The sequence below is a fragment of the Ostrinia nubilalis genome, chromosome Z (genome assembly GCF_963855985.1).
Source record: "Ostrinia nubilalis chromosome Z, ilOstNubi1.1, whole genome shotgun sequence".
Lineage (NCBI taxonomy): Eukaryota > Metazoa > Arthropoda > Insecta > Lepidoptera > Crambidae > Ostrinia > Ostrinia nubilalis.
Genome location: NC_087119.1, coordinates 18,500,801 through 18,511,674, shown reverse-complemented (window position 1 = coordinate 18,511,674; position 10,874 = coordinate 18,500,801). Strand labels below are relative to the sequence as shown.

Below are 10,874 nucleotides of genomic sequence, written 5' to 3'. Positions count from 1 at the left end.
AATAGATGTATATAACTTACGTGATAAATCAAAGTACTATATTAATTTATATTTTTTGTAAAAGAAAAAGCGTCAAAAACTCGTAGTACCTACCTATTAGTTGTGAATGCAGTTTCAATGTAATATCATCACGTGGAGTTACTACTATAGCATGCAACTCACACGCATTCAATGTCATTGACATCTCAATGGTGTAATAATACGTCATAAAGTTTCACAGCTAAAACAATTACTGATGTGCTACCTACCAATATTTAAAAATAGGAGTTATAAGACTGATTCATTGATTAATTAAAAAGCTAAAGAATAAAATAAAAAACGATTTATTCTTAACTGATATATTTTTGTCATTAATAATCTGACACAACATAATAAAAATAAAAAACAAACTTGTACTTGCAAAAACCTGGATATGGAGCACCTCCACAGACTCATACCCGTTCTTTGAGCCTCATCAATTCTGGATCAACAATAAATGTCAAAGTGCACAGTTATTCTTTGAGAAAAAAAAATACTTTGACAGTTATTTTTAATACAGTTTCCTTAGTAATTAAAAAACATTTTCGTATAAGATCGAACAACATAAAAAAACGAAAATTTGATTTTCAATTACTAGAGATTTCTTAAAAACACAACAACACAAAAACGCTTAAGTTATTGTCATTTCCGACAAAATATAAGCATTTTAGAGCCTAACTAAATCTTTGTAGCCTGTTGAGTTTGAAATAAGTAATGTAATGATTTTGTCCGGTACTGAATTTTCCTTTTACTTTGGTAATCTTAATACTTATTTCAAATCAAGTTGACTTAAGAAATACTATAAACATACAAATAATAGCTGCATGACGTTCCATTATTTGACTGTTTTTAAACAAAACAAAATATGGGTTAGGATGTGAACACTCAATATTATGGACGAATAATATAAAACAATTTGGTAAATGGTAATGTTCACTTCCTGTGGCGCACGCAAAGCCAAATACATTTCGCGCTTGCAATTTAAAATTTAAACTCGATTCAACAATCGCTAGAAGCCAAAAGCATTCGCCTTCGCGTACGCCCAATTATTCTATTTAATTAGTTTTACTTACCAATCCAATACATAAGACTGGTGTCGTGAGTATTTACTTAATATATTTACAACTCTTTGTATCTTTCGGTAACAATTATTTAACAAATGACTATGACCAAAACTGTTACTCCTACATATATGTACAGAATTTTGTCATGGACAGGACGTATTCAGTCCCAGCCGTGGTGTTCATGGTGTTCGTGGTGTACTGGCACCCAGACTTTTTGCCAGACGGGTTTCCAGACCTTTTTCCACGCCGGTACTTCTATCGTCTTCCAAACAGGTACTTGGATTTGTTTCCATTTTTCTACCCATATTTTCTTCTGGACAGGTACCCAAACTTCCTTCTTAACGATCTTCCAGATTTGGACTTTCTCTTCGATCCACTCTTGTTTCTTTTCAGTTACCCAAGCTTGCTTCTTTTCTGTCCTCCAGATCTGCTTCCATTCCTCTTTCCATTCCAGTTTCTTCTCTGTTACCCATTCCTGTTTGTGCTGAGTCTTCCAGATCTTCTTCCATACAGGCTTCCAGATCATTTTCTTCTTCCATAAGTCGTGGCTAGTGTATTCCCAGCCATGTTCGTCCTTTCCTAGGTACTTTTCCCCGGGAATTCCTTCCTTGACCCAGGCAGGAACGTATGACTGTTTCCATTCGGGTACTTGTATGGTTTTGGTGACAGGCACTTGAATTTCTTTCCACACTGGTTTCCATACTTTCTTCCAGTCTGGGACTTGAACTTCCTTCCATATCGGGACTTGGACTTCCTTCCAGATTGGTTTCTGCACTACTTTCCAGGCGGGTACTTTTTCTTCTTTCCATTGCTGGACTTGTTCTGTTTTCCAAGCTGGTACTTTTTCTTTCTTCCATTCAGTTTTCCAAATTAGTTTCTTTTCTGTTTTCCAAATCTGTTTCCATTCTTCTTTCCAGACGAGCTTTTTCTTCCAAACTCCTTCTGGTGGTGGTGAGTGCCAGCCCCCTGGTGACCGTTTCTCTCTGGAGAGTTCGGTGTCCTTTTCCACATCTTGTATGGGTACAGCTAGTGATGCTGCGAATGCGAGCACCACCCACAACTGAAATAAAAATAAAAAAATTACAAATCAAGAATTGTCATAACTATTTAAAATGGGTTATTAAGTCGAACAAACATAAACCAACTAATATTTGCCTACAATGACATACATTTTCAGGTTAGATTGTTCTTAATAAGATTTTTTTCTCTCGAATGAAATCATAGTCATAAATTTTATTTTAATAATATTTGTATATTGTTTATATCCACCATTAGTTTAATAATTTAATAAGTAATGGACAGGAAATAAAGCGTATTTAAATAAATGATACGCCGAAATGATCAAAGTACAGCAGACGTGCGCTGACTTTAAAACAACCTTTTTTTCTAATAGTTAAATTGTACCGAAACTTTGTTTCAAAATATTATTTGTTAAAGTACGTTTATTTTTGTTTAATTAAATTAATAGATGATGAATTAAATTAATAGATGATATTAATACGTGATCAACTTAACTGACGAAAAACTGATCTGATAACGTCTGAATGGCAACCGCAACGGTTTGCGTGCGCGTTACATTACATGTAAATAAACAGGTTGACTTTAAGTTAGAAAATAACACTTTTTTATTGGAAAACTGTAGCAACATTAAACACGCACGAAAAATTTAAGTAGTAAATTAATTTACATTGCATTGTATTAATTTAATTTAATTCAAAATCGAATATCAATCGCTACTTAATAAAAAAAAGTTTTTGAGAAAGAGATCCGCGTTTTAATTTTCTGACACTAACACTGCAAATATCTAACACGGGTTTTAGTATCGTCCTTGGTCACTTAAAAAAAATCACAACACAACACACACAGCACACCCACCGTAAAAGTCAGCGTCCTCATTTTGGAATGGAGGTGTCCGCCGCGACTGTGGAGGCTGCGCCGGCGCTGTCTTTTATTAATGGGCCCCTCTCTCGAGCGCAGGACCCGCGCGTCATAGTTCGTGACGTGACGCGTCGTGACGCCGTGCACCGGTGCACTATGACATGACATAATGACTAGCATTTCCGCTATGCCAAATATTGGCTTGATAATTAGCTATGATGCTTCATTGTGTATACCTCAGATTCTATGATCTGAGGTGTATACCATCAGATACTCGTACCACAAGGCACTTTACATAATGAATTCCATTTCATTTTCTTCTAAATAGTCGGTGACCACTCTAGTCATGTCAATCGTCTGCTTAGGTTGCCATATAATTTTTAAAATACTTATTTTTGGATAAAATACAGTAGGTAGGTATGTACGAGTACTTTGTTCTCTTTTCTGCAACATGACTTTTTCTTTCATTTGCGTACTCATCTCCTGCTCCTCTAAGTTTCAGAAGTTCAAACTAAGACATTCCTTTAATATCATTTATAAATATCAAAATACAGTAAATCAAAATACAGTAGTACTCTTGATCTATCAATTGTTTCATATTTCATTAAAGTAATTTTCTTTAATTGGATTGAGGACTTTTTATATGTCATCTAATTGCACAAGAAAGTTATTAAAGCATGATAGGTGGATATGAGTACAGCATCAGCATCTGTGATTATTTTATAATTGTAACTCTCTACAAAACCGTTTCGAATTCAGTTTGCGTTCAGCTCAAGATGATATAGAAATGTAAGGGTTCGGAAATTTTGTTAAAGTTTGATTCCAACGTTCGCAAGGTATCAGTTCCGTTCTGCGGAAGCAATATCTCCAGTTACCCCCGAGTCCGTTGTGATACCGAAGTATACTGAGTTTCCAATTTCTGAGTGTTGCATCCGAGATAACGATATCGAAGCCATATTACTCGTAATAAATACGCAAAATTGTTGCTGTCACGTGATATTGCTATTATTTGCTATGTTTACATTACGTATGTTTGAAAATTGAGAAACCGTAGAGTTTTCCGAGTTCTTCCAATGTATCTATTAGGAATATCAACAGCTTACAGATTTAAATGTAACAAGGTGAACGATTTAACTTCCTTTCTTCACCTTTCTTAGTTTCATTTTAGATATTCAAGAGCGAGCAAACAATATCTACAGAATAAAAGATATGAACATTCCGTGATGATAATATTTACCTATTTATTTTACTTACTCTTAATTCTACGCATCCTTTTTTATTACACATCAGTAATTGAATTTTAATTACAGCTTCGTCCAACCAATGTGTGATTGAAAACTCGTCGACACTTGACAGTAAATTTTACTTGTAAGCCTCGTACTCGTTAAATTTTATTAACGATAATCGTATCGGTGGCCCGTTGTTATGGGTACAACTTTAACGAGTTTAATTTATTTTATTACTGCTTTTTAATTATTAACTCCTAGAAGGAGTGGGTTATCAACCGCTGTTTCGATGGGTCACGCACGCGCCGCGACCCAATAAGGTTTGGTAAGTGAACCTTTTTAAATCTTTAAGTTATTACTATTAACATCTTGAGCCCAATAAATATCTTGTTATCTGTGTTAGTACGGTTTACACTAAACTATTTATTTTTTATAATTATCACGGCAATAACATTATAAAAAAGCTTTTCTTGTTATTTATTTCCTCGGAAACTCAATTATTGTTTATTCAAATGTGAACACACAGTGAACTCTCGAATCGAATCAATTGCATACCAAAGATATTAGTGCTAATACGAGTAGACATTTCTTCATAAAACAGTCGTGTTAAATGATTTTATTCCAAAACGGGATACCTATTTAACTTAGAAACAGTATTTAGAATTACATTCCGCCGTTTTTATATAACCACACATTTCATTACTGTAACAGATGTTAATCTGGAAAAACAAATAAAAACTTTTCGTAACAGAAAGCTCTCCCGATTTTTCAGGTTAATCCCATTCCGGGAATATTCGAGCAATATCTTACAAGAGCAGATCTGCAATACCCTTGACATTGTTCACGTCAGGCTATGTAGGCCAGCCTCCCATGGGTCACGAATTCAATTTTCAGCGAGAAACAACTCGACCGGAATGAAGGTGTAGTGCAGCGGTGTGTAATCGCACACATCTTCAGACCTATTATTACCACATTTACGAGTTTACATTACCTTAACGGAGTCTGCTTAAGCTGGTTGTAATTATTATTGATGATCGGAATGTAGGTAGCATACATACAAGATTTTACGATTGCTTACTTGAAACTTGATCTTGATAGGTAAGATTATGTTTCGAGAATCCTGATCCTGAGTCCTGTTTTTCTACAGCTATATATTTTGCAACTTAAGTTCCAATATAACCTATTTTTGTGGATAAGAGAGGATTGATTTTAATAATAAAAGCATTTGATTCAAAATTTAGAAATGTATTACAAAATTCTTCTCTCTTGTAAGCTGCAAGTGCTGCAACACCCCCAAATATACTGATATACAATGCAAAGTATGGCACGCTCATAATGACTGCTTTATGAGCGTGCCATACTTTGCATTGTAATTGTAATGCTCAGACTAAAATCTACCTTTTCAGTTTCAGAACTCATGACAAGAGAATCGAACTACTAGATCATGGTGGCATTTATTTGTAACCTGTCAAACCACAGTTTATATGTAAGCTGCAAGTAGGCGTCTTGACTTATGGTCCTATGTCCCCTAGATGGGGCAGAGGATGTGCAAGTAGGCGTACATCAAGCGTTTAATGACGAAAACACGTATAATACGCTTCACGCCGGACAGTAGCACGTATAGTATAACAGAACAACCCTGCAATGACGTTTGCAGGCCGATACCTTGATAACGTAGTTTCGTGCCATATCGAAGCCCTTGGTCCCAAGCATTAGCCGTAATATACAAACGATCGACAACCATGTCAAGTTCACAACGACGCGTACGCAGAATACGTTTCCGCTGATCTACTGTCACACGTGTGTCGCAACCCCAGTCTAGGGTGTCACTTGAATATTCAGCGGTTCACGCAATAAACGACCTTCAAATATTCAAAGTCTAACATTTAGAATTAATTACACCACATACGGTATTACAGCTACTAAGTGACCATTACGAACCGCGTAGAGAAAGTAATTAGCACACCGATAAAATATGCAAAGTTTTTTGGTATGGTTGCCGGCTTAAAGGTTTATTGAATGGCAATTAACATTATTTAATTAAACTTGGTTTCATTAAAGGTCTTTATATCACTTATCATTTTCATAAAAAGTGGTTTGGTAAGTACGTATTTTAATCACAATGTACATATTTTAATCGAATTCCATGAGTGCGGCGCCCTTATTCAAGTCTGGATATTAATTCAGAAATTACTCTGTATGTCATTGAATAATAATTAAAATTGGGTGAATCCATACTGGGACTCTGCCAAAGCACGGTTTCGGTTCCTGGACAATACAAATCTTTTTAATTTCTGTCTGTCTTGGTCTTGTGGTATTTATTTAAGTATAATTTACGAGTATGTTTTACCAAAAAGTTTTTAATACCATTTAAACAAAATGTACGTAATACGAAGTGAAAAATAAAAGTCGCGAATGTCGCGATTGGTTGTCCCGTAGCATCCAAAGCGCGCCGACAGCCAATATAAGTTTTATTTCTTAAAAAAAGATAAAGCGGTCAATTGATACAGATGGGGACATATCTTACAGGTACGATTTATCCCATGCTGTGATGCATTCAATAATCACATGTTACATCATAATGATGCCGCCTGTGGATTCTGATGAAAACTCGTATTTCACAGTAATTTGTTTTTGATCGTTAGATTTGCAAATATCACATCGTCTGCAGGTTTAGTAATATCCGTAAAACAGAAAGTCTATAGCTGTTATTATAGTACTTATAGTTTTCCAATTTTCGATTTACATAGGTAATTACCCAACCAAGATATTTTGAGACTATTGAGACATTTCGATTCACAATCCATTAATTTTACAATTGGGTTCACATCATAAGGTGAAACATGTTGTAAAGTATAATTAAAGTATTTAAGTAAGTTCTTTGCATTCGTAATTAGTGGTGGCCAGGGAAACGGCGGTTGATGCGCTTGTTGGAGCTAAAGTAGCCATATGTATAAGACCCTCATTTCATTCACCGTTTAATTCCATTTTGGCTATAAAATGTGAAAGTATTGTTCTCATTTGCCTTCAATAAAAATTAAATACTTGTATCTTTCAGAAGGACGAACTATAAATAAAAATGCAGACCGATGGAATGAATACATTGTGATTCCTTACAAAAAATATGACCTGTAAAGTCGTGTTGGTAGGATAGGATATAAAAGCCAGAAAAGTCTATTGATATAGGCCAAGAGCTTTCCCATTATGGATTAAAAACTATTAAAAATAGCAAATTTATGAGACGATGTATTATGCACCGAGATGTTGACAAATAAGGTAAACAACCCAGCATCGAGTCAGGAATGGATGATCGTAGTTGCGTCGACAAAGGCCAGAGTTCAGCTTCCTCGCGCTTATACACTTCTGTGATATTATTTCGAACTATGTAGGAATAAGCCATTTACCCGTATGTATTCCTACCCACTCGTTTACTCATATACCTACTTAAGACTATGCTTCCGTGATCACGTAAGAAGATATGTCTACTTGCTTTCAGCTTGTGTGGTCTTTTACAACCTCGTTGTGTCTTATAGTTAATTTACGACTGAAATATTTATAACTAAGCCTGCGGCTTCACTTGCGTGAGTTTCGGTCTGCTATAGCATTATTTATTACTCAGGGATAATTTCATGGTGAAAGACTTTTTGAAATCGGTCCAGTAGTTTTGAGTTTATTCGTTACAAATATACAACTCTTTCCTTTTTATAATATTAGTATAGAAAATGATTATAATTGGTAAAATAAAGCTGGATTAATAGCTCGAACCCCTCAACTGTTTTGTATGTGAAATGGAGCCGTATTTCGTGTAGGGAAGCAATTACTATCTTTCTCATTACTAGTTCGAGACGGAATAAAGAATTATACTAAATACTCATTCACCAACGTAAGAGTTTTTTTTATAGGACAAGAGGCGAACGAGCAGACGGATTACCTGATGGTAATGATTACCGTCGCTCATAGACTTCCAGTCTGCCAACAGAGAAATATGGCGGGAGATCGTGCGGAGAGTTGTATCCGCCTCTATAACCGAAATAAACAACGCCTCAACGTGACCACGACCGCACTGCCAAGAGCGAAACGAATAAGAAGAAGAAAATAGACATCCACGGGCCCGGGGGCATTACAGGTGCGTTGCAGGTCTTAACAGTGGAAGAATAAGGTAATTTTAGTGTGAGTTAAGTGATCTACTTTTTCTTTTTCACCGTAAGCTGATGTCTGGGGAATACTACAGAGTTGCCTCAAGACGATGACGATTTGGTGCACATTTTGTTAAACACTGTGGCATCTTCTGACTACAACGTCAAAAGTGGTATTGCAACAAATATTAAGACTGATGTGGTGTCTACTATACAAATCAATCGTCAATATTATATTACATTCAATTTAATCCACGATGGTTGAAGATTGAAGCCACGATAGCCGAACGGTGAAGGTGTCGGACTAGCCGACTCGTGATTCGGGGAACGCGGGTTCGGTCCCCGCCGCGCCGTTCGTCTATTTTGGTGAGCTCACTCGTGATACAGTCCGGTTCAGAGCTGATTTAATATCACTGTCAGTGTTAAATACACTCGTAAAAGTTTGAATATAACGCAACAAGAAATAATTTCCATTATAGCCAATAAGTAATTTGCAGCGTCATTTAAAATAATTGCTTTGAAGATTCATTCACATTTCACTCAATAAATGCGGCTAGTAAGACAATGCGGTGTGTGATGATACAATAAACAATCAGTGATATAATATTACCTAACTAATAGTATTTAGGAATGCTATTCAGAGAAAAAAATAATAGAATTTAATTAAATAACTTTTAATAAATGTGAATGTTTGTAAGTATAATTTGAAGATAATGTTTGTCTCTTACACGAAACCATGACAGCGAAATCTTCTGGATATACATCTCTGCTTTTAGAGCAACACAGTGCTAATAATGGCAACCTAGCGCGGACATGTATGCGTTTGCTTGGACATGCGCAGAACGGAAAATGTGGAAGGTCTTAGCTAAATTCGCCCTTTAGCAATCGGGGGCGTAGCTCATACGGTAGAGCACTCGCTATGCTGCGAGAGGTACCGGGATCGATACCCGGCGCCCCCACCGCGGCCGCCCGTTTTGCCAATTGTCTCCTTTTTTGTTGGATTAGTTTTTTAAAATTAATAACTTTAACAAGCTTGAGAAAACGAATTTTATAAAAAAAAAATAAACTTTGATGAAGCGCCTTAATGCTATCATTTATCGGGAATTATAAGCTCCAGTTAAGCAGACCTAAATTTTAATATTTGAATTATATTTATTACTAGATATGATTTATTATTTATCATTGAAATGTATCGTGTAAGAATTGTAAGAAGTTTGTCATCAGAACCAAAACAAAATTCATGGATGAAGTGTGATCAGCCCCTATAGGTTTATAGCCATATAACTTCAGTCATTCATGACCATATAGATCCATAATAAATATCTTTACCAAAGTGTTTTCCAATAATAACTATCTGTCAACATAAATATGTCCTTACAACTTTATCACTCTCAATAAATACTCTCCAAAAAAGTACGTAAGGCATAAATGTATTGAGGGACAATTCTTATATGCACTTACGAACGTACCATAAAGTCTCAGGTATACAGCTGGCATGAGCACACAATTTGACAGTCGAATGACAAGGCCAGGGTTTTCAAAGTGTATATGTTACAGGAAATGTATGAATTCTAGGAATTGTATATGTCACCGTAAAAGTGTGAATTCCGTCAGATTATAATCTTAAACTTACTTGTTAGGTTAGGTTAGATTGTAATTTAACTTAGACGTAGTTAAATTACAATCTAACCTAACCTAACCTACTGTTAGTTTACAATCTAACGCGTTATATTATAAACTGACAGAGTTCACAATTTCACGTTGACATATTATACATCTCCTAGGAAATGTATACAAATCCGAAGCTATTTAGGAAATGTATAAAATATTGATTCAGAGATTATTCAATACGCACATATCCTAGGAAATGTATACAGTTCCTAGGAATTTTATAGAATTCCAATATCGTATTAGGAAATGTATAAAACGAACGCTGTGTGAATAAAATAAGTAAAATAAGTACGTTTATAAATGAAGAAACCGCCTCTGTGGTCTAGTGGTAAGACCACCTGCTTCAGACGCAGAGGTCCCGGGTTCGATTCCCAGTGGGAGCAAATTTTTCTGTTCGGTTTGGTTGGTGCTAGGGCTTGTTCTAAGTCCGCCTGGCTAGCTACCACCATCTTACTTAAATCTGTCGCCATAACAACAATGTTAACAGCATTGTTGTGTTCCGGCAGTTAGAGGTAAGATAGCCAGTTCCTCCGTGGTTGAGGATTCCGGGTGAAGCTCGCTTCCACCTTCGGCCTGATCATCACTTACCATCAGGTGAGATACAGGCCAAGAGCTTGGTCTCATTGAGACATTTATGTAACAATCATACAGTATTATATTAATAGCTTTACTTCTTACTAATTCTAGGATCAGAGTTTTTATTAAGGCTCTCATTGAGACAATCAAGTAATTTATAACTAATTATAATATCTTCATACTTGTTTCTAGATAATTTAGGAAATAGAGTTTCTATTAAGGCTCTCATTGAGACTAACAAGTTACAATCATACGGTATAATTTAATAATCAACTAAGTATTTTATTCATTCTTTAATCGGATGA

The 10,874-nt window shown here is 35.6% G+C and overlaps 1 protein-coding gene across 1 annotated transcript; it reads right to left on the bottom strand.

Annotated features, from left to right (window-relative positions):
- Window positions 1-322: 322 nt before the first annotated feature.
- LOC135086813 (antigen LPMC-61-like) lies at window positions 323-3,024 on the bottom strand. The gene is made up of 2 exons (XM_063981606.1): window positions 2,958-3,024; window positions 323-2,142 (listed from the first exon to the last, which is right to left on the bottom strand). Exons 1-2 carry the CDS (start codon window positions 2,976-2,978, stop codon window positions 1,243-1,245), a joined length of 921 nt encoding a protein of 306 aa, XP_063837676.1. The 5' UTR covers window positions 2,979-3,024; the 3' UTR covers window positions 323-1,242.
- Between the last annotated feature and the right edge of the window lie 7,850 nt (window positions 3,025-10,874).